At 45.4% G+C, this 23,985-nt stretch overlaps 2 protein-coding genes across 5 annotated transcripts in view; one reads left to right on the forward strand and one right to left on the reverse strand.

Annotated features, from left to right (window-relative positions):
• B3GNTL1 (UDP-GlcNAc:betaGal beta-1,3-N-acetylglucosaminyltransferase like 1) overlaps positions 1-23,985 on the reverse strand; it is a 928,550-nt gene that overhangs the window by 524,767 nt on the left and 379,798 nt on the right. The window lies entirely within an intron of this gene.
• METRNL (meteorin like, glial cell differentiation regulator) lies at positions 272-22,342 on the forward strand. The gene is made up of 4 exons (XM_068262554.1): positions 272-563; positions 4,113-4,498; positions 20,264-20,323; positions 21,422-22,342. Exons 1-4 carry the CDS (start codon positions 466-468, stop codon positions 21,736-21,738), a joined length of 861 nt encoding a protein of 286 aa, XP_068118655.1. The 5' UTR covers positions 272-465; the 3' UTR covers positions 21,739-22,342.

The following is a 23,985-nucleotide window of genomic DNA, read 5'->3' on the forward strand; positions in this document are numbered from 1 at the left end:
AGAGGAACACAATTAGGCTGAAGTAAATAAGACTTTACGAGGGTGTAGCGTTTCTTGTACAGCTGCGTATAGTTTAAATATAGTTTGTAAAAGTTCTACAAGTGCAGCCGCTTCGCAAAAAGAAGTGGAGGGTGTGGCAGAGAAACTTCTGACCAATGCCCTGTGCAGGCCACACCCCGGGGGCGTAGCAGGAGCGCTGTGGGCGCAGAGCTGGGTGAAGGCCACACCCCGGGGGCGTGCCGAGAGCGGTGTGAGCGCTGAGCAGTGCAGGGTAGTCAGTGCAAAGTCTGCTGAGTCTGGAGAAGTTGTTGCTGGAGGTCTGGCCGTACCAGTGATGGGGAGAGAACGTCTCGGAGCTCCTGGATAGAGAAGTCAGCTGTGCTGCGCTGGGCAATGCCCTGTGCTCCTGGCACTGCCTCTCCCGCCTGGACTATTGCACCTCACTGAGCTCAGCTGGCCGCAATCATGATCAGGAGGATCCTTCTGAGTGTCTTCACTGTCATTGTGATGGGCAGAGGGAGCGCCATCCAGTATACCAGCGACCTGTGCAACTGGAAGGGGAGGTAAGAGCCAACCTAGTCCTCTGCTGGGGGGACACTGCTGTCACCAGAATAGTCACAGTCTGGATCTACCACTGCTAGGGAGACACTGCTATAGCCAGAATATTCACAGTTTGGAGCTCTGCTGCTGCTGCTGGGCAATCGCTACAGTCATCAGAATAGTCACAGTCTTTGATGAGAATACTACTGTCAGCAGAATAAGCACAATCCTGGGAAGGGACGTTACTGTCACCAGAATAGTCACAGTGCTGCTAGGGTCCTAGGGGGGCACTACTATCATAATAGTCACTAGGGTGCTAGTGGGCACTACTATCATCAGAATAGTCACAGCGCTGCTAGGAGGACACTACTATCATCAGAATAGTCACAGCGCTGCTAGGAGGACACTACTATCATCAGAATAGTCACAGTGCTGCTAGGAGGACACTACTATCATCAGAATAGTCACAGTGCTGTTAGGAGGACACTACTATCATCAGAATAGTCACAGCGCTGCTAGGAGGACACTACTATCATCAGAATAGTCACAGTGCTGCTAGGAGGACACTACTATCATCAGAATAGTCACAGTGCTGTTAGGAGGACACTACTATCATCAGAATAGTCACAGTGCTGCTAGGAGAACACTACTATCATCAGAATAGTCACAGTGCTGTTAGGAGGACACTACTATCATCAGAATAGTCACAGCGCTGCTAGGAGGACACTACTATCATCAGAATAGTCACAGCGCTGCTAGGAGGACACTACTATCATCAGAATAGTCACAGTGCTGCTAGGAGGACACTACTATCATCAGAATAGTCTTGTTCCATTTCCCTGCACTTATGTGATTTATTAAGAATGTGTCGGTCCTGTTGTATCTGAATCCTGCAGTTTGCATACTGGAGGCAGAATGCCAGACCTGGTCAGGAATATTAGGACTGATTATCTCTTCCTCTGGCACTCCTCTGTCTGCAAGCATTGCTGCAAAGGTTACAAGCTACAAACAACATGCCAGCACTGGACTAACTACTCTACAATAGACAATAAAGTCATTACACTATTTTCCCTCCCCTCATGTGTTTTTTTTTTATAACCTACAGCTGATTGAAGTCAAAGGTTGGCTCTGTGCTGCTTTCAGCTCCAAGGTTTACCCAGTCCCAACCCCAGTAAAAGACAGCTGATAATCAGGTGGTCATTGCTTTACAATGGGGCCTCTTTGTAGCACTTAGCAGACCCCCAGAAAAGTCATTTTACTTATAGGAAGAGCATTCGCTCTTAAAGGGTACTTGTGAGTTGAAGTATAAAGGTGCCCATACACTCGTCAGATTGGCAACAGATAGATAAGAAATGCATCTGATGATCTATCTGATGCGTTTTTAGAACATTTTTTACCAGGATAGAATTCCAATAGATTTCAGTTTGAAATCTATTGAAATTCGATCTGATGGCATTTTTTTGCCATCAGATTTCCATTAAGGCCAATGCAAACTGATAAGCAATCTCATCAGATCGACCTAAATTTTCCACCCTGCAAGTTCGATGGAAATCCATCGAAATCGATCGAAATCGGCCGTCGATCGGTCGATTGGCCAACCGATTTGCAATCGATCGATCGATCGATCGATCGATTGGGATCGATCGGTCGGCCAGAAAATCGGCTGAGTGTATGGGCTGCTTAAGCTTTAAATGTGTCTTGTCTACCAATCTGTAAAACTAGACTCAGAGGGACAAGGCTCAGCAATAGGATGGGCTGCTCTTTGGAGATGATTTAGGCTGGGGAAATGGCTGACGCAGAGCTAAGAGGTGCCCTTCATTTCCTGGACATAGCTGTGGGTGTAAGTTGCTCAGAAAAGTTATGTGTGACTTAGTCACGGAGGTTGGTGACACACAGGATGGTGGACTTGCAAGTCAGGGAAACAGAGCCACCATGGGGACTTGCATCTTCCAGATTCTTGCTTACCACTCTAAAATAAAAGCTACTCCTTTTCCAGGAGCTGCAGGAGGATGCCTTGGAAGGCGATATGGTCTAGGGTCAGCCAAGTGTTAACATTTTAGTATTTGTGCAGCAGGCCAACTTATCTTCTGAGAATACTTGGGATGGTTTACGGTTTGCATCATCTTTAGATAACTGCAGTGTTGTGGCCACCCTTTCCAAAACAAGCTTGCGTTGAATCAGAGGACCTCAAAATGAATTGGTAGCCCCAGAATAGATGAAGTGTTGGGTCTCATTGATATTGTGATGGATATTTTCACAGAAGAATGGAAGTCCTCTTTTTGGTGTAGTGTATAATGCATAATCGGTCTTTATTCTCATTGTGGTGACCCGGTAGCTGTTGGATTAGTCGTTGGTTGGCTGTTGCAGCTCAGCTTAATGTACAGATCTATAATCTGATGCCTTTTCTACCAGTTATTCCAACAGGGAATGTGATCACCTGGAACGATAAACTTTAAGCTGCAATGTGTTCCTGTTGCACATCACAGGTTCCATGAAGTTCCCTATGGCATTGTTGGAACTAGATTAATCGCTACCCAAAACATATTTTCTAACCTCATAGTTGGCTGAATTGGAAGGTATGCTAGATGAGATACCTGTGGTGGAATTACAAGTTCAAACAGACAGGATAAAAAAGATTTGTTTTGTAGATTTCAGGCAGGCTTACTCCTCCCCTGAATGACATGTCCCAGCATTCTGGTACCAGTGACTTGGGTGCATCAGGCAGCCAGTAGCTCACTATGTACCAAAAATGAGGTCTGCAGAGATTGTAGCTTCAACAACTGCTCTGTTTAATATCAAGTCTTGATCTACTTGCTAGACCATGTCCTACAAAGGCAATCTGTTTCAATTGTGACTGAACCCGAGCACCCTGAGAATAGAGGCCCTGCACAAAAATGAATGTGGGTCCCCTTATATGTGGTAGAAGACTGGTAGCCCTGACTCTAAATATCAGAGGTGGACAAGTTGGGAGAAGACTATGGTAGCCCCCAAACCTTATATCAGAGGTGGACAAGTTGGTAGAAAACTATGGTAGCTCTGACCCTAGTATCAGAGCTGGGCTGGTTGGTAGAAGACTATGTTAACCCTGACCCCTAATATCATAGGGGGGCTGGTTGGTAGAAGACTATGGTAAACCTGACCCCAATATCAGAGGTGGACTGGTTGGTAGAAGATGTTCAATGCGCCACTAGGACAATTTTAGGAGCTAGAGCCATCAACAACAAATAAAAACTGCAAAGCCAGACACCAGCTTTAGTTGCTTTTTTTTGTTTTTGTTTTAGGGATAATTTGTCTTTCTTACTAAAGGTTGTCTGTAATATCAGTATAAACTTGTCACTTCAGAACAACTGAAAACCCCTTTCCTCTTATTTCAATTACAAAATAGCCGCTGGCAAAAATGGTTATGTAAAATTTTGCAACTGTTAAGAATCCTTATTCATAGGAATGAACATTTACTGTAGGCTACATATCTGCATTTTAAACGTGAAGGCAGTTCTGTTCTTGTTTGTCTGTTTTTTCAAATTATGGTGTTTAGACTTTAATGCTTGTTGTCTGTTCCTCTTACTGTTTAGCGGATTGACCCATGAGCCGCACAAAAAGGAAGTGGAGCAGGTCTACCTCCGATGTGCAGAAGGATCAGTCGAGTGGATGTACCCAACAGGAGCCCTCATAGTCAACCTTCTCCCCAACACCTTGTCCTCCTCCGACCACTTGACTGTTTGTATAAAGCCTTTCAAAGATTCCAAAGGATCTAATATTTATTTGGAAAAGACTGGAGAACTGAAAATGTTGATTCAGGATGGTGAACATGCACCACAGAAGGTCTACTGCTTTGCCCAGGACCAAGGAGTTTTGTTCATTGAGGCTACTCCCCAGCTGGACATCAGTCGAAAAATCACGGCTTTCCAGTATGAGCTTATAAGCCGAAGGACGCTCTCAGACTTGCACGCTATTTCTGGTAAGGGAACATCTTAAGGAAACCCCAACGTTAATTTATTTTTTATCTTTTTTTGTTTTTTAAACCTTCTTCATCCTCAACTTGTCTTGAAACAGATGAAAATTCCACATTTTTTTGCAATCTGCTGCTTGTTCGCTAGGTGGCACTGTGGATACTGGAAAGATGATCGCTCCAATTTCATTTAATCCTACTAATCTCTCTTCATGGATTCCTCTACAGTCTAGGAGAAAGCAATTTTTTTTTCATGTGCATCTGCAGATTTCATTAGTGATAGAAGTCTGTCCTTTTTTAGTTACAATTTTCTTCTTTCCTGTACAAATCCACCCGTTGAATCACTTTGTTATGATAGGGCTTGCTGGGATTTGCAGTTTTTCCAAAACTTGTTTTATGACTTCTGAGATAAAATTAAGATTTGTATCTGGGTTTTATTGCTGTTTGCTTCCTGTTGGAAGGATCTCCCCTCAAGTAGGGCATTGTCATCTGGTGATGAGGCATGATGAAGTCTCTTCTGCTGGAATGGTTTGAACCTTCTGAGGCTGCTGTTACCTTCAGAGAGATTCCATCACTTCCTATGTTGTCTCTGAGGAGAATGGCATCTTTCCAATGGGATCAGGCAGGTTTTGACCCTCCCCCACGCTTCAAATTTGTGGAAAAAAAGACAAGTTTGGTGAACAGATCTTTGTCCACTGAAATATTGATACGGTTTAAATTTTGGTTGAGTTCTAAAGGTTTTCTAGAGCTTCTCCCCATGGACTGAGTTGTGGGGGCTCTTGATCTCCTCGATATCCTAGTAGCCATAGTAATTGCTGTGATTTCTTGCTTTTAGGCCAAGCTTGGGTACTTGGAGCCTGTTTTTACTTGAGAAATACCAAGTCTTTCCCCATACCCCCCCCCCCCCCCCCCCATTGGCATGACAGTCGTTCTTTCATTAGTTTGGGTTAAAACCCTGTATTTGTTTTTAAGTTTCTCAGTCGCTTTTATTGCTTAGGCACTTTTTGTTTTTGCTGTTTAATTGTCGGTAGCTACCCTGGTTGAGGGCTCTGCCTCTGACACAGGAGACCAGGGTTCGAATCTCGGCTCTGCCTGTTCAGTAAGCCAGCACTAATTCAGTAGGAGACCTTTGGCAAGTCTCCCTTACACTGCTAATGCCAATAGAGCGCGCCCTAGTGGCTGCTGCTCTGCTCTGGCGCTTTGAGTCCGCAAGGAGAAAAGCGCAATATAAATGTTATTTGTCTTGTCTTGTCTACCCTCCTTGCCCCGTAAACCTCATTACAGCATTACTAAGAGTGACCTGTTTAATGACATCACCCACTCACGTATCAGCACAGCGCCCTGATTGGCTGCTGCAAGTGATTAGCTGTTAAAACTCTTGGCTTATCCCCATTTAATTAGTTGTGATGAAGCTTACAACACAACATACACCCAGTTTTCAAATACTTTAATAGCCGTCCACCTGCCTTACACACGGTGGAGCGCTGACAATGCGGTGATTATAGCTGTTGAGCCTGCAGAGCCTCCCAGAGCTCCTGACTCAGCTGAGCGCTGGCAATTTATAGAATTGGAATAATAAAACAAGTGGGGCGTGTGTTTTTGTATTCGCCTGTTTGACACACCCGAAAAGCTGTGACACGGGGCAGCGTGCTGTGATTACTATTATTTTTTATTTTTATCTCTTGTCAAGTTGTAGACTTGGTTCATTTATATAAAGCCTCAATCAGGGGTAGATGTTTTTTTCTAGATTTGTGAAGCTCTGAGTTTCAGGACTTGTTTCTATCTCTGTAAAGGCTCCCCGATTAACTGATGCCAAATAAATCACTTTTAGAGTAACTGGTCTGGACTTCCTGGACCGCAGACTGCTGATGCTGTAGGATTCAGTCATCCCAGAGAGGCTGTCTTTGCCCCTCCCTCCTGCTGTCTTGACACTGATGATGCACCAGCCCCTCCCCTCGAGCCCACTACTGACTCCCTGAACACAGTTTCTTCAGGTCATGTGATCAAATTTTTTACAGATTTGTACTCTTTAATGCTCAAGGCCACTGTTACCAGTTGCCCCCCTTTGGTATAGGCAGCAAGATTATTCCCCTCTCTTCCCTCCAGTATAGGTAGCCAGGTGACCCCTCCCCCCCACCCTTCCTTTACTATAGGTAGCCAGATGACCCCTCCAGTATAGGTAGGCAGATGACCCCCTCCCCCTTTCCCTTAATCCCCCCCCCCCTTTCCCACCCCCTTCAGTATAGGAGTATAGGTAGCCAACTCACCTTCACACCGCAGCAGCCATCTGTGTCACTGATTTCTCATCTCGTCTCCAGTGCAAAAGCTTTCTCTTCCTTTCTGTCTCCAATGCTGCCCAAGTCCATAGCCACCAGTCACAATGCAAACGTGCACAGAGAACAAGATGGCTGCTGCACAGGCTGCTAGCAGCAGAGTACCACGGTCAGACACTTGCCTGATCTCCCTGCATTGCAGCATGTGCAAGCTTGCACCAGTTTAGCCTGCTGCTTTGATGCCCTTGCTCCTGTGGTGCCCTAGGCCATGGCCTAGGTGGCCTTGGCCTAAATTCGGCTTTGGTTCTTCACAAAAAGTAACATTTGAGCACTTTGATTACTGAACTATTTGTTGGTGTATTTGAGTTTTTGCCTTTAGATTGTTTGTTTCTATAGGTCAGTGGATGTCCTGTGTGACCACATACTTGAACCTGTGACCCAAAGGGACTATATTTAGTTCAATGTGGATATCTCTTTTAAATGTTTAAACACATAAATGTCTAAACACATATATTGCATACGACCAACTCATTTAAATACGGTGCGCGGAAGTGACGTTACGCATGACCTGCGACCATTCTGTGGAACAATGTTGTTTTAAAACCACATTGTACACACGTGGCTGACTACACAATATCTGTCCAGCAGTCCCCTTAGTTGAGTCATCAGATGAATTGGACAAAATTCCCGATATTAGTCATTCGTCATCATTCGGGTACATTGTTCACAGTGATCATTGTTTCCACCGACGTTTGTATAGTGTGTGTGTGTACACATAGCTGTAGATGTTGGAGCAGATTAGTGTGTAGTGTTATTAGCAGTGAAGGTAGATACGCACATAACTGACCCCACAAATTATGGTTGGTGATTGTTTTAGGTGATTATAAGAAACAATGGCTGTACAGAAAGGCTGCTGTGCTTCCTCTTGCACTGTTCTGTGTAGAGGGGGAGGGGGTGTAAGAGCTGAAGGCACCTCGTGGAGGAGACATCAATATATCATAATTTTTGGTCAATATCCTTGCCTGTAACGAATGTTTGTGATCATTTCAGGTGACATTATTCACCCTAATACTTGGCTGATTAGTGTATTTTACTCCTGCTCATCCCCCTCCATAGAACCGAACAGGGCTGTGTGGTAAAGAGCCCTGCAGCACATCTGTACACTGATTGCACGTAAACAGTCTCCTGAAGCAATCATCAGGAGATCTTTATCCATCATGTGTATGTCCCTTTAGCGCTCTGTGGCTTTTGTGAGCGGTTGGTTTGCTCAGTCATGGGGCCTCCGTTGGGTATCATTTTTATTTTACTAATGACAACCTTTTATATTTTAGAAATTAGACGATCGTTTCAGCCAGCAGAACAGAACGTGATTTTCTCGTTTTCAGAATTCCTCGTGTTCCTAGTTTGACCTCCTGGTAAGGAGTGCCTGGGCTTACCGGCGCTGTTTATCCTTGGGGGCACGTCTTGTGTTTTAACGCCTTACTAGTTGACTGATTAACTCGGTTAATGAAATCTCTGGCACCGTTTCCTAAATGAGGAAATGGAGCTTGCTGTAAATTTTCCGCTCCATCGGCTGTTGACGCTCGCACGATATCGCCACCTCCTTCCAGAAATCAGCTTACTGTGACTGAACAAACATATTAAGTCCGTATACGTACCTCGGAGACTCTAGCAGGGAAGAGGAATGGTAAATATTGTGCTGGACACAGCTTAGGTGCTGCTGAATGACTTGTGTGCTTATAATCTTACCTGTGAGTTTGGGCCTGTGGTGCCCAGACCTAGTGGTCACGCTTTTCTGGCTGTTGGTAAGGTGTGAGAAAGGGCAAGACTGCGCCAGAAGCTACAGGCAAGACTCCCTAACACTTCTACTGCCTATAGAGCGTGTCCTAGTGGCTGCAGCTCTGACACTTTGAGTCCGCCAGGAGAAATGTTCTGTGTCTTGTCTATCACCAAAAACATCGGCGAAAATGAACTAGCGTTGCAGCACACCAGGGCTTTTATTCAGAGCACAACAGGATATAGGTGACAATAGTTTTGGGCAATCCATGCCCTTCGTTAAGTCTGCCCAAAAATGGCTTTTAAACTTGTATAAGCAGGTACAGGGGTCAGAGGTGACACAGAGAGGGAAACTGGAGGCACAGGGGGGCACAGAGGAGGTACAGGGGGCAGAGGTGACACAGCGGGACACTGGAGGCACAGAGGAGGTACAGGGGGCAGAGGTGACACAGAGGGGGACACTGGAGGCACAGGGGGGCACAGAGATGGCCAACTTAAGAACAGATACAGGTTAAGAACAAACCTACAGTCCCTATCTCATTCGTTAACTGGGGTTATAGCTGTATATGCTATGTGCTCTGAATGAAGGCAGGTTCCAACAAGTACATCACCCCAAGACATGGCCAAAGAGTGGCTGTAAATTTTGATGCACATTTTATAAAAATATATGCCGCTTGGAATCAGATCAATCCAGTGCAATACCTGATGGCTTTGATCCAGTTCCAAACTGCATAATTTGCATAAAATGTACATAAATTGTGCATTAACTTGAAATTTAGGAGCCTCTTTTTGACAATCTTTAATCACAGAAGTTGTGTGTAATTTTCCACGCAAATCATGTAAGAAGACATTCTCTGAAAACAAGTTAGGTGGTGTATTCGGCTTTATGTCCGAATGCAAAATCACATACTTAAGAATTAAGCTTCTGGACCCTGAGGCTCCTCACTGTGTCCTCCGGTCCACTGACCATCCCCACCACCTCCAGCAATCTTCAGAATACCACTGACTGTCCCAACCTGCTCTGGTACAAAATCATACTTACCTAAGAGGGAAGGTTCTGGACCCTAATGAGGATCCTCACTGTGCCCTCCGGTCCACTGACCATCCCCACCTCCTCCAGCAATCTTCAGCTTCCCCTGGATCCTAATGAGGCTTTCTTTGCTGTCCTCCGAGTGCAGACCCTCCAAAGATTACAGACAGGGGCTTGCCAGTAAACTGATCAGGTGTGTGGGCTCCACTTCCAGCATGAATGTGACCTTACTGTTCCTGTGTGAGTACAGCCGTGCCTGCGCAGTAAGCTGGAGCTGCTCGTGCATGAGAAACGACTGCGCAGGTACAGCTGTGCTTGTGTGGCTGTAGTACGGCCCCACTTGTTCCAGAAGAGGAGCGTGGACCATCCAGCTGATCGAGGGACCGGAGGTCAGCATGGGAAGCCTCATTACGATCCAGAGTCTTCCCTCTCCTTAGGTAAGTATGAGCTTCAGCTCGGGTTCTCTTTAAAGTGTACCTGGTAGGGGGGGGGGGCAGTACGATTTGGATGCCTCTGGATAATTCCCCATGCCCCCACTAATCCAGTGCTGGGACCCTCTTAGCAACTCCAACAAGGGCTTGTCTAATGTGTTGATGCTACCGTTGTGTGTTGGTGTGGTTTTTTTTTGTTTTGTTGTTTTTTTGTTTGTTTTTTTTTCGGGAGGGGGGGGGAGGGGGAGTAGGGGTTGTCATCACAGGTTTACTTTAAGAAACTACATATCACAGGCCTTGCTTATAAATGGGCGGATTTTGTTAATTTAATCTGATCGTCTTCCTGGGTCATTTGCTGTGCGACAGAGTGGAAAGAGTCGGTAGTTAGTTAACTTTTTTTTTTTTTTTATCTTAATGGCATCTAGTGCTGCTGGCAAGGCAGGCTGGAGGAGTGAGCTATCGCATGCTTTATGAGGAACTAGAAGGAGCTGGTTGTCTCAACTCCCCATGATAAACATCTATTGTACTTCCTTCCAATTTAGGACAAGTAGTTAATTGTTCCTGTTGAGTTCACAAGAGAGGACGTAGCCATTTTGTGTGCTGGTTCAATATAAACCATGGAGCCTCAGCCATACAGATGACCTTGCCTTTCTCCTGCTCTCCTCTGATGTCTTTGAATGATAGGCTAGGTGCCTCCTCAGTAGTGGTGAAATAACAAAATGCCAACCTGCTCTTACTTCCTGATAATGCCAATAAATATAAGACATCACTTTCTCCATCTGGGTAGTCCTGATCAGAATGGGAACTTGATCTCATGTATATGACATTGTGTGGCTTCCACACACAACCAATGGCTGAGCAATCACTGGGCAAGGCCCAACAAACCTTGGTGGGTCCCTTAGATGGTTCCGTATCTGTTATCACTGTGTGACTTCCACAGACCATCTCTGGCTGACCAATCACTGAGCAAGGTCCAACAAGCCTGGATGGTTTTCCACATGGTTCCGTGTCTGTTATCACCATGTGGCTTCCACAGATAAGCTCTGACTGACCAATCACTGGGCAAGGCCCAACAAACCTGGTTGGGTCCCCTAGATGGTTCCATGTCTGTTATCACCGAGTAATTACCACATATAAGCTCTGGTTGACCAATCACCGGGCAAGATGAAATAAGCTTGGTTGTGTTTCCTAGATGGTCCCATAATTATGGGCATCCCTTCCACACGTGTTGTATTGTGCTATATACACAAAGTATTATTGAGTAGTCAAAACCTGCCTACATGTCCTGCCAACATCCATGACCAGCTTTAATGAACAGATAGCCTTCCTTCCACTGCTGATGTGATTGGGTTAACAATATGGTCATCTGGTGAAGCAAATACTGTCCTCCTCTTTGAATACTACTCACCAATTTTAATGTCCTTTTAAACCTATAAATAAATGTTGTAAGGTGAGTGCTGATTAATTCAGTGCTGTATTGATTTGCTCTTTGCCTGTATTTTCCATAGTGGGGTTAGCAGTCTCCTCGCCCAGAAGGGACCCGTCTCTGTCTTTAGGGTGGGCCTGCTACTGAGCTCCTGTAGAGTACCACTAGGTGGTGGCTTCTGGGGTGTGGATCAGAAAGAGATACAGTCTTCCATCACAGGGACTTTGCTGCAGATTTTCTTTCTAGGGGAAATGAGCATATGAGCCCGGCGGATCATTGGTAACCAGTCTTATCACCCGAACAATAGTCTGTACACACGTCGGATTTCACGCGGAAACGTCCAAACAACGGAACGTTCAAACGACGGGTCGTTCGCTAAAATCCGACGTGTGTATGGGCCTTAAGTCCTGCGCTGCTGAGTACTTGGCTGGGAGGAGGTTTGCTGTGAAGGGCACAATGATGGCAATTAAATGGCTGAATTGAGAGGAGTCAGAGGCCTCTATGAATAGGTGCTAATCCCTTCTTGTGGACTCTTAGTGCTAATTAATTACTGAACAATGACACAAGCTTCTGGTTTGTAAGGAAACTGTCATAACAAAGGGGGGAGGCTCAGCCATCATTCCCCAGCATAGTAATGATTTCTAGCTCCAGTCACTTGAACTGATCTGCACTTTTGTTAATGATCAACACTTTTCTTATAAAGAATAGATCAGTCTGCTGGTCTCTTTATAATTATGTTTGAAACATTTTTTTTTTTGATAGTTGTCCTTTAAAAGCTATTCTAATACACCCATAAACCTTAAACGGTAATACATTATTGCAGATTTGACTCCTAATGCTCTCAACATTCTGATTAACACAGGACAGACTGTTGATGTCGCCCCGTGGGTTATTCTGTTGTTCTAAATTGCACAAAGCAGGAAGCAATGCTAATTATTATTATTTATTTATTTATTTTTTTATTTATATAGCGCCAACATATTCCGCAGCGCTTTACAAAGCACAATAAGATGACAAGGGGAACATAGATACACTAACAAAATGTACAACAGAGTTCCAAGCAGCATAAATATTGTGACAAAAACAGTAAACATTAGGAGGAGGACCCTGCCCTTGCAAGCTTACAATCTAATGGGTAGTGGGGGACACACTAGGTAAGGGGGTGGAGGATGGATGAGGCAGTGACCCTTTGCCTCTGATTAGATTGTGACAGATAAGGGCTATAGAATGTTATAAGCTTGTCTGAAAAGGTGTGTTTTAAGAGTGCTTTTGGAGATGTCCAGGTTTGGAGCATGATGTACAGGCTGTGGAAGAGAGTTCCAGATAAGGGATGATGCTCGTGTAAAGTCCTGGATGCGAGCATGAGAGGAGGTGATCAGCTTAGAGGCCAGGAGAATTTCTTGGGAGGAGCGGAGGCTGTTTAGAGAATTCACCTACAGTAATTGGTAAAATGACTCAATCAATAGACATTGTGCCGTCTGCAAGGCTGTGGGGTGACCGATGTTATGTTTCCCCATAAGTCAGTGTTAATCCTACTCAAATAGATGGCCACCCGATGTGGCAAAACTATCGATCCCTTTCTGATCAAAGAGGGATCTATCCCTATCATTCGCTGCAGATCGATTTTCATGTTGAGAGCTTTTGAAATTCGATGCAGTGCAACACCGTGGGCCATCAATCTACCACGCCTCCTCCCCTTCCCCGATCGACTGAAATTTTGTGTACAACCCAATCAATACCAATTGGTCTGTTTAAAAAAAAAATCGAAATTATGACTGATCATGAAAGCAGGATGTAGACACATTGCAGATTTATTTCAGGATTTGTATCTGTTGTAACAGAAAAATGTTTTTCTGTAAAGGTTATTATGCTGTTGCATATTTTTTACAGCAGAGAGGAAGTTCTGAGTTCAGGTCCGCTTACATTTTTGTCTTTAAGTTACAGATTACCCAGCAAGCTGAAGCAGTAGACAATCTATTGAAAGTCTTCCCTATATATACACGTTGCATTCCATTGTAACACAGGAACCCGGCGGTGCACATACCTGAGAAAAGTAGTACAAGTGTTTTGAAGTGGAATAACAACTTAGCTTGACAGACAATTAAACTGAAAAGTGCTACACAGCTGCGGGGAGGAATCTCGGAAAGGCCAGAGAGAGAGAAGAAAAGGTCTTCTTTTTAGTAGAACGCTCATGAATTGCACTCTTGCGATTTCTCATCTTGGGGGAGTTGTAAAGGCCTAAGCTGTCAGGTGCTTGTATGGGCAGCTGGGGTTAAGCCGCGAGACCTCTTTGGTGTTTCAAGAAGTCTGTCAAGATGCTGCAGTTTCTTGTTGTGTCCTCCTTTGAATCCCCCTCCTGCACTGTGTAATGTGACTTGTCTGGTCCCGGGGCTCTGATTCCTCTTCATAGAGGTTAAAGTGAGCACATTATCTGCAATCACATCAAGGGAAATCATTCCAGTGTGGGCAGATAGGCCTAGTCAGGCCCCCTCCACCATGCACCCGTCCTCCTCAGAAGTACTAGGCCTCCTCCACCATGCACCCGTCCTCCTCAGAAGTACTAGGCCTCCTCCACCATGCACCCGTCCTCCTCAGAAGTACTAGGCCTCCTCCACCATGCATCCGTCCTCAGAAGTACTAGGCCTCCTCCACCATGCACCCGTCCTCCTCAGAAGTACTAGGCCTCCTCCACCATGCACCCGTCCTCCTCAGAAGTACTAGGCCTCCTCCACCATGCACCCGTCCTCAGAAGATTCTCTCCTAAAGCGCACCTGAACTCACAACCTCCTCTCTGCTTTAAAACATAAAAAGAAACCACATAATAACATAAAAACATTTTTTTTTGTTACAGCTGATACAAATCCTTATATAAACCGAGAAAAAGAAAGCCCATATAGACAGCACTACTCAAAAGTATAACAACATTTATTGATACATAATTTATTATTATTATTATTTTTTATTTATATAGCGCCAACATATTCCGCAGCGCTTTACAAAGCACAATAAGACGACAAGGGGAACATAGATACAACTAACAAATATACAGCAGAGTTCCAAGCAGCACAAATATTGTTACAAAAACAGTAAACATTAGGAGGATGACCCTGCCCTTGCGAGCTTACAATCTAATGGGTAGTTGGGGACACACTAGGTAAGGGGGTGGAGGATGGATGAGGCAGTGATTCTTTGCCTCTGATTACATTGTGACAAATAAGTAAATAAAGGGCTATAGAATGTTATAAGCTTGTCTGAAAAGGTGTGTTTTAAGAGTGCGTTTGAAGATGTCCAGGTTTGGAGCATGACGTATAGGCTGTGGAAGAGAGTTCCAGATAAGGGCTGATGCTCGTGTAAAGTCCTGGATGCGAGCATGAGAGGAGGTGATCAGCTTAGAGGCCAGGAGAATTTCTTGGGAGGAGCGAAGGTTGCGGGAGGGACAATATCTTGAGATTAGTGAGGAGATGTATGGAGGAGACAACTCATGGAGGGCTTTGTATGTTAGAGTCAGGAGTTTGAACTGCATCCTCTTTACAATTTATATTATATTGTATAGGAGACATTTAATGAATATTCAACTAAGTTTAAAATCACTTAAAACAGACCACATAATCCTATTAACTTCAGCTACAATAAATCCTGCCAAATGAATAAGAGCCTATACAATCAAGTACAACTTATCATCACATTTATATATTGGTCAGATCTAAACACATAAATTATGAACAATAAATCACCTTGGTGGGCATCTATAAGAGCCCAACAAAGGTTGAACCCGGGTTCAGTAAAGTGCAATAGTGTGTAAACATATATTACATTCCTAACATATATCTCAAATTGTAGTACAAAACCAAGTGAATAATACAAACAAAATGAGAAGACTGCTAAGCAATAAATACACAGGAGCAGCCTATATCTGAAGTGCATGAGAGGAGAAAGGTGTGCAAAGGAAGATACTTAGCCCAGGGAGTGGTAAAGAGAGACCAGGCAGCGCGGCTGAAGATAGGACGAGGGTCCCCTCAAGACGTTCCCAGCAGCTCCGCGGGCGTCACCCCACTTTGAAAGAAGAAGGAGAGGACTTCTCTGACTCCTCAGTTTATGAAACCACCGACTCCGGGTACCCAAAATCACTCCGAATCCTTAGTCAAATTTTTACAAAAGCTATGGATTTGGTTTAAAAATCATCTGACTCCTCACTTTATTAAAACCACCGACTCAGACTCCAGGTACCCAATTGCTCTGACTCCCACTCCACAGCCCTGTATTTTTACCCACACTTTGGTCATTAATGGCCCGGCCAGCAGTCATTGACTCACAAAAGTGCATCGGTCAATTAAAATAGCTGCTTGTTAAAATGGGCGGCATAAGTAGAATATTGGCAATGTTGTATAACCAACGCTCTACTAATCCTCCTCCAGAAGCAAAACCCCTACCTAAACGTGTAACCCTCTGGCAGCAATACCCCTTCCCACACCTCAACTCCCTAACTATTAACACAATGCTCTCCCCGTCCGCTAATACCAACCCTCCTAAAACTAACCCCATCCTATTTCTCAATCACACGATCTGGAGATCGGCTATTTAACAGCCAAGCCCTGGCACCGTTATCCTGGTGCCTGTGAAATAACGTGAATCCAATATCTGGTTAAACTGTTTCGTTTTTTGTTTTTTTTTAAGGCTTTGTGCCTAGCTACTTAAATCGGACCACTGGTAGTGTTCTTTATGACCTCCACTAGCCTTGTGATTTGTTCCCCTCCCCCCCCCCCCCCCCCCCCCCTCCCCTCCATTTATTTGGGTGTTTTAGGGTGGGTGAGGGGAGGTAACGCTACTGATGGTACATTTGACCCGCTCTTTCACCAGCTGTGGAAGCTGTAGTTTGGTGTCAGCGAGCATAGCACATGGATATCTGCAGTACTTATCCGCCAACAATGGGAGGATACATTACAGGTGCTAGAAGCTATTATCCTGGCTATGCAGAAAGCTCAAACCTCATGTCTGTAGCTGGAGATCTACATTGATTTTTTTAGCGATGTGACTTATTCATTGATCTCCTGTAGATTTGTCATTCTTATACGTTTATAATATTGACTTAGTGGGCCTTATACTTCCAAAACTTTTCCCCAGTTTAGTTTGTCCAGTCTTTTGTGTTTTTCTGTGAATTTAGTTTGATAACCTCCTGTTTGGGCTCAGTGGTCCAGTTGTTTTGTTTCACCTGTCCTTGTTACGGGAATCTGATTCCTCTCTCCCCCCCCCCCCCTCCACCTGAATAGCAACACCAGATCAATTTAGGCTTGCTACCTAACAAGTGCGTTCTGTCATACCTCCATGTTGTAGTCGGCAACGCCGGGATCAGAGGGTAAACCTCTCCTAGCAGCTGCGACTTGTGAAGGGTGGTGTAATTCCATCACCTGGGGCCAGCGGAGAAGAACCTCCAAGGCCGGAGTAAAGTAGCCGCTTCAGGTTACCTAAGGATACTGCCAGAAAGAACCTCCCCGTAGATTTTGGCTGCTGACCCACACAATGCTGCCATTCTTCTGCATGTAGTTGAATTACAGTCCCCTGAGCTTTGGAAAGACGCAATAAACCGTTGCTCTTTTCAGCACGATGAATGGGAGCTTGTTGGGATCACCGTAAGAAGAGGCTTCGATCTTCTCCAAGGGGAAATTTGCATTCTGCCGTTCAGACGCCAACCTTTCTGCGTCCAACTGTCCAGAGGGTCTCCCTGGTTGGGCCTGAGAGAGAGGGTTACAGCTGTGTAGGAGTATGCATGCTAAGGAGCTGCTTTGAAAATGAGGTGTTAGGAAGACTCGGTTTCTGCAGCCAGGATGTAAGGAGATGGTCAGTTTGCATGGGTCAGCAATGTCCACAAAAGTAAAACTCGCGTTGTTGGGGTGTCCTTAGTTAGATCCATAACTTCTTGAGCTGCCCTTGCAGGTGATTTCTTCAGAACTAACATTGATACTGGGGGGGGGGGGGGGGGGGGAATTGGGTGGCAATTAAAATGGGTAGGGTCTGTATTCTTCATTGCTGAATAAATACGAAAATGCTTGAAGCCCAAGGAGAAATCTTTTTGTATTCTTGAAGCGGTTTCATCTCCTCTACAAAAAGAACATCTTCAGTCCTAAGTGAAGGAAATACCCAGACACTTGTTGAGGTAATCCACTTACTTCCACTTACTCCAACCAAGATAAACCTAGAAGTATCTTGGTATTTCCTTTACCTCGGATCTGAAAAGTTTTCCCAGAGGGGCCCCATTTGTTGTTGTCTCTAAGTAGGGGGAAAGAGACTAGCCAACTATTTTTGTATTTATTTAAATGATTACAACCTATTAAAAGGGTCAGTAACTCGCAAACAAAAATTGTTCAGTGTTGACTTTTTTTTCAGAATCTTGGCCACATAGTTCAGAGTGATGTCAACAGATACCTTGTACAGTCATCATTTCCGTCCACAAGTGTCATGGCTGCCCCCGCAGTGCAGACACCTGACAATCCCATGAACTCTTCTTGTGTGTAGTAGCAAAGTGATTGCAAAAGACCATGAGTAGTTTCTGCAGCCGGAGTCTCTTCCGTCATACTTGGATTGCCAAAACTGGTAGAGCTTGTGGTGACTTGTGCTGAAATGTCCTCGGGGCTCTGTCACTTGTGGGCTGAATTTAAGCCATGGAGTCTGGTTGCAAGTCGTGACCTGCCATTCTGGGGACCTGACTTGTAAAAAGAAAGAAACTGGCATATTTTTGTTTTGGAGACACACGATGACCTCACCTCCCTCTGGGCTGGCAGGGAGCCCTGCTTAATCCACACAAGTCTCACACGCACAACAAAGCCTGCAGAGGACCTGTCAGAAGGTGTTTTGTGGTTGTGTGCGTGGAGCTTGCAGAGCAAGTCCTGAGCACCTCTGTAATCCAGTCAGGCAGTGAATTAGTATGAAGTGCTTCTATCATCAGGTGACTGAAATAGTTTGCATGATTGCACAAAATAATCCTGCTGCACGCCCAAAAGTGTTTTCATTTCTACCTCTAAGGACTCTTTTTTTCCACAGGCAGTTTATGGGCAGTAAAATGCCTCTCAAACTCTCACAACTGCTTGCTGTTGCCTGGCAACTACTCACTGCTGCCTGACTACTGCTTGCTGAGTACACAGTTCAACTGCCTGTGGAAAAGAGGCCTTAAAGTGAACCTGAGCTGAGCTATCCATGGAGGCTGCCATTTCTATTTTGAATAACAATGGCTGCCATTTTACTGAGTCAGCATCTGATCTGAACTCCTGCTCTGGTTCTGTGATTCAGGAAACGTTAAAGCACACTTGAAGTAACATCTCCTTTGCCAGGTCTTGCATTTACTGTTTTACAAGTGCACACTGTTCCCTTGCCTTGCTGCCCAGGGCTGCAGAAACTGATGTCTGTTTTAGGAGGATGGCCTTCTGGCTTTAGGCAAATGTGGAAAATGACTACTTATATGGATAATCTCTGCCTCTAAGCAGAAAAAAAGTATTTATGCGGGAAGGGTGGGGGGCAGCGCAGGGAGAATACTTCTGCTGCTGAAACCTCCCGTCCCTTTTAGTAAAGGGTCCCATGCAAGGGTGAGGACAGTGTTTTTGATTTACAAGTGCTACCCATCTGCTTTCCCTGTTCCTGTGACCAGAAGCTGTAGGTCAGACAGTTCTGCATAGGCTGCGGTCACTTTCTGGACACCTCACAGCCAAGCTTTGTGGTAAGAGACCTACAAAGGTGAGGAGGTCCAGATACCATCAAGAGCGTTCATGAGGAAGTCAGGCCTGCAAAGAGAAGGAGGCCTGGTTTACATAAAGAGCGTTCCTGAGGAGGTCCGACCTACAAAGATAAGGAGGCCCGGGTACCATGGGAAACAGTGTCGTAGTTATATAATATGGGGCACCATAGCAAAATTTTAGTGAGGCCATCAGATGTAGGCACTCTTGAGCCATGCTACCTTCCCCTACCCTATGAATAGGAGTTGGTCTATATACATTCTCAGGCAATACACACTGTGTATAGTCCATGAGCACTGAGACAAAGTGGAGCGACAAAGCAAAACGCTGAGTGAACACAAGTACCATCTGGGCCCACCTCTTCTCTAAGGCCCCATAGCAGGCTATTGCTACGCCCCTGATCATTAACCTTCATGGGGAGGTCAGGACTACAAAGAGAAGGAGGCCTTGGTATCATCAAAGCTTTAGGAGCATATATACAGTTAATCATGCTTTTACTTTGTCACTGCATGAAGACTACATGGTGTATGGCAGTGATGGTTAACCTTGGCACTCCAGCAGTGACAAAACTACAAATCTCATCATGCCTCTGCCTCCCCGAGTTATGCTTAGAGCTGTCAGAGTATTGCAATGCCTCATGGGACTTGTAGTTCCACCACAGCTGGAGTGCCAAGGTTAGCCATCACTGTTGTATGGGGTCACCCAGCAATGCTAGTGGGCACAGGCTGCTTATCTTGGTGTTAGTATTGTGTCCCAGGTGTTATAGGGTTGGTGTGTTGTGAGAACATTGACTGGCTTTGTTCCTGGTGGGAGAATTGATATGACAAGGAGTGAAACACAATAACAGCAGAAATCACTGCAATGTTAGTTTGTGCAGCAGACAATGCAGAGTCTGTTTTGATGTGCGGTGTGGGCGGGAGCCTCGATCCAGTTTTATTGCATGTTTGCGCCTTACAGTTGTATTCTGACTCTCATCCACCAACTCCCCAGAATTCCAGTCTCCACAGTTTATCCACAATGCGCAATAAAGCGATTTCTGCTGCTGCAGCAACTCTGATCAGAGACAGAGAGCCTATTGTCTCACATCCGCTTATCGCTCTTTGTCTTCTCTCCGTAGATCCCTGCCAACCGTGCAGCGACACAGAGGTCCTCCTAGCAGTCTGCATTAGTGATTTTGGTGAGTAACAGAAGTGTTTTATGGAATTATTTTATTGTTGCAGTTGTATAAGCCCATCACCATTCACCCCTGAGGTGCATAAATATGTTTACAAGGTGCTCATCCATTGTTTTGTGACGGGTGAACCTGCCAGGAAATGTTTATTGAGCTTTCTGACACTCCTCCTCCCTAATGCTGTGTACACACTATGCAATTTCCTGTGCGATCAATGGGTAATCTGACAGGAAGTTGTATCGTGTGCACATGTCCAAACTGCTCCTGACTGCTAACAGGATTGATTTTGAATTCTCCAACCGTCAATTACCCCCCCCCCCCCCCCATGGTTTTCAGTCTACTGATGGTTTGGTCAGTTGCATCAAAGGGGAGTTCACAATTACCAAATGTTTTAGACCTGATCTAAACCATTTGGTAAAGCAGGGGAAATGATCAAAAGATGCAATTCAAACAAGTAGCTATGACTGACATCCTTCTTCTCTGACGAGCTCTCCTCTGCATACAATTAAACTCCTGCATAATTAAATCAAAAGGTTCCATCCTCACATCTAAAATACCTCACAGAATTACTTTACTGAAATAAATCAGCTGGTCTAATCTCTTAATGTTAGACGAGGTCTACAAACGGGTCTAAAACGTTACACCAAACCATCAGTAGACTAAAAACCATTGTAGACTAGTCTAAACTGCTTAGTGAATTGAGGCCATGGTGTCAGAATAATATGTTCTTCAGGTATCGCCACCCCTGAGGATCCTTAGTAAGGGCTAGTGTACACAGACCTTTGACACCAGTTTACATGAACGATGAGAACAAATGAGAGGAACAACCCTTAAAACCTCCTGACAGGCGGCGGCCATACTAGGTTAATTTCCAATAGATGTTATGCTGAAATGTATCTGCAATATGCGGGCAGGCAACAGGTTTCTCTCTGATCGGTCCATCACCGAGATATGTCTGATGGTCAGTCTGGTAGCAGATGGAGAGATGTACGGGAGATAAAGTCAAACGTCCATAAACACTAGCACTAAATCGGACTATGGTTTAATAGAAATTATATACCTTACAAAATATTAATATTTGGATTCTTTTCCTTATGTTTCCAGTTGTCAGAGGCTCCATCACAGGAGTTACCAACGACCCAGAGCAACAAGAATCATCCATAGCCATTTCTGTCAACAAGCTTTATCGACAGAAAAACAAGATTTTCCAGAAAAGCAAAGACCAGGAGAGCTGGGAGGGACAGATAAAGACTCCTCTGAAATGTGGCGTCAGAGCCGGACAGGGGGACTTCTTGTTCACTGGACGATTGCACTTTGGGGAGCCCCGACTGGGCTGCGCGCCGCGATACAAAGACTTCCAAAGGATATATCTGGAGGCGAAGGACAATGGATTAAACCCGTGTGAAATCGACACAGACTGAAGGATGGCTGTGGCACTGCCTGGCCAGGACTGAATTACTTTCTACTTGTCGGGACTGTTAGATACAGCAGATACTAGTAACGGTTCAGGAGAGCGATGAGGGGTCTCGGGCCCACTCATCCACCAGCATCCGCTGTTACACTAATGCGTGGAATGGTACGAAGCCTGCTATGAACTCGCCACTGCACAAGACTGCCGCCTGTTTTTTTTAAGTCGCCAACCTAAGTTATTATTTTCTTATCCCAAGTCTTAAACAGAAGGAAGCGTACGCTGCAGGACTTGCAAGACGTTACAGAAGTGTAGCAGCCTGTCGCCACGTACTTTGTGTGTGAGACGGCGCAGACGTGATCAGCAAAAGACGATGTTAAAAAAAAAAATTTTTTAACATGCTTTGTAAAAAGCTTGGTGTACATTTTTTGAGAAATGTTTCTTATGAAAGAAATGTCTGGATAATTATTGATTTTTTTTTTGTTTTGTTTTTAAAAGTTTTTTTTTTATTGTACAGTCGCGGCCTGACATTTTGCACAGGACCAGCGATTGTGGGTAATTTTTTTTTTTCTTTTTAGATTTCAGTGGAATAAAAATGGCTGGAATTTATTTCCTTCTATGTCTTGTGTTTAATAAGAGCCCAGATCTCGATCAGCTGTGGTGGTCAGAATATGCAAAGTGTCACGCAGCAAGCGTGCGCCCTTTGTTAGTGTAGGCCAGCGCTGTCATGTCACTATTTACTTCATGCTTGTTCCAGGTGTGACTGCACTGGCTGTGTGCTTGTTCCAGGTGTGACTGCACTGGCTGTGTGCTTGTTCCAGGTGTGACTCCACTGGCTGCAAGCTTGTTCCAGGTGTGACTCTGCTGGCTGCATGCTTGTTCCAGGTGTGACTCTGCTGCTTGCATGCTTGTTCCAGGCGTGACTCCACTGGCTGCATGCTTGTTCCAGGTGTGACTCTGCTGCTTGCATGCTTGTTCCAGGCGTGACTGCTGCTTGCATGCTTGTTCCAGGCGTGACTCCGCTGGCTGCATGCTTGTTCCAGGTGTGACTCCGCTGGCTGCATGCTTGTTCCAGGCGTGACTCCGCTGGCTGCATGCTTGTTCCAGGCGTGACTCCGCTGGCTGCATGCTTGTTCCAGGTGTGACTCTGCTGGCTGCATGCTTGTTCCAGGCGTGACGCCGCTGGCTGCATACTTGTTCCAGGCGTGACTTCGCTGGCTGCATGCTTGTTCCAGGCGTGACTCCGCTGGTTGCATGCTTGTTCCAGGTGTGACTCCTCTGGCTGCATGCTTGCTCCAGGTGTGACTGCTGGCTGCATGCTTGTTCCAGGTGTGACTCCGCTGGCTGCATGCTTGTTCCAGGCGTGACTCCGCTGGCTGCATGCTTGTTCCAGGCGTGACTCCGCTGGCTGCATGCTTGTTCCAGGTGTGACTCCGCTGGCTGCATGCTTGTTCCAGGTGTGACTCCGCTGGCTGCATGCTTGTTCCAGGCGTGACTCCGCTGGCTGCATGCTTGTTCCAGGCGTGACTCCGCTGGCTGCATGCTTGTTCCAGGCGTGACTCCGCTGGCTGCATGCTTGTTCCAGGCGTGACGCCGCTGACTGCATACTTGTTCCAGGCGTGACTTCGCTGGCTGCATGCTTGTTCCAGGTGTGACTCCGCTGGCTGCATGCTTGTTCCAGGCGTGACTCCGCTGGCTGCATACTTGTTCCAGGCGTGACTTCGCTGGCTGCATGATTGTTCCAGGCGTGACTCCGCTGGCTGCATGCTTGCTCCAGGTGTGACTGCTGGCTGCATGCTTGTTCCAGGTGTGAGTCAGAGACTACTGAAGCCAAGCAATCAGCATCATGAGAGTTGGGCAGCTGCATACTGCATTGCATGCCTTCATCAGAGAAGAGTATGTTGCCTCTTGACACAGATGCAGTTAATCCCTTGTTTACAAGCTGCAGGTAGTAGAACATCTTTATAGCTTGTATTTTCCATGTGTCCGTACAGAAATGTGACAAGTTACAGAATTCTGATCATGGAGGTTGTTATGAAATGTGAACCTCGATCTGTGGCCAGGGAAGCTCAGCAGAGGAAATCACAACCTGTGCCTGAGAAAGGGCGGAGGAATGGAAAGCTTACATCTGAGAGATATTCCTAGTCCTAGCTGTGTGTTTGCATTACGCTTGCTCACACTATGAGAGTCTGTGTATTTTTTTTTTTTTAAGCGCTGGCGATTTTAGAAATCGCCCTAAAAGCGCTTGTGCAGTGATTGT

The sequence above is a fragment of the Hyperolius riggenbachi genome, chromosome 12 (assembly GCF_040937935.1).
Source record: "Hyperolius riggenbachi isolate aHypRig1 chromosome 12, aHypRig1.pri, whole genome shotgun sequence".
Taxonomy (NCBI): Eukaryota; Metazoa; Chordata; class Amphibia; order Anura; family Hyperoliidae; genus Hyperolius; species Hyperolius riggenbachi.

What these genes read in the sequence shown, in the direction of transcription:
- METRNL (XM_068262554.1), top strand. Translation starts at nt 466, where the DNA reads ATGATCAGGAGGATCCTTCTGAGTGTCTTCACTGTCATTGTGATGGGC. An exon ending in CTGTGCAACTGGAAGGGGAG is followed by an intron (nt 564 to 4,112) that starts GTAAGAGCCAAC and finishes CTTACTGTTTAG; the next exon opens with CGGATTGACCCATGAGCCGC. An exon ending in AGTCTGCATTAGTGATTTTG is followed by an intron (nt 20,324 to 21,421) that starts GTGAGTAACAGA and finishes TTATGTTTCCAG; the next exon opens with TTGTCAGAGGCTCCATCACA.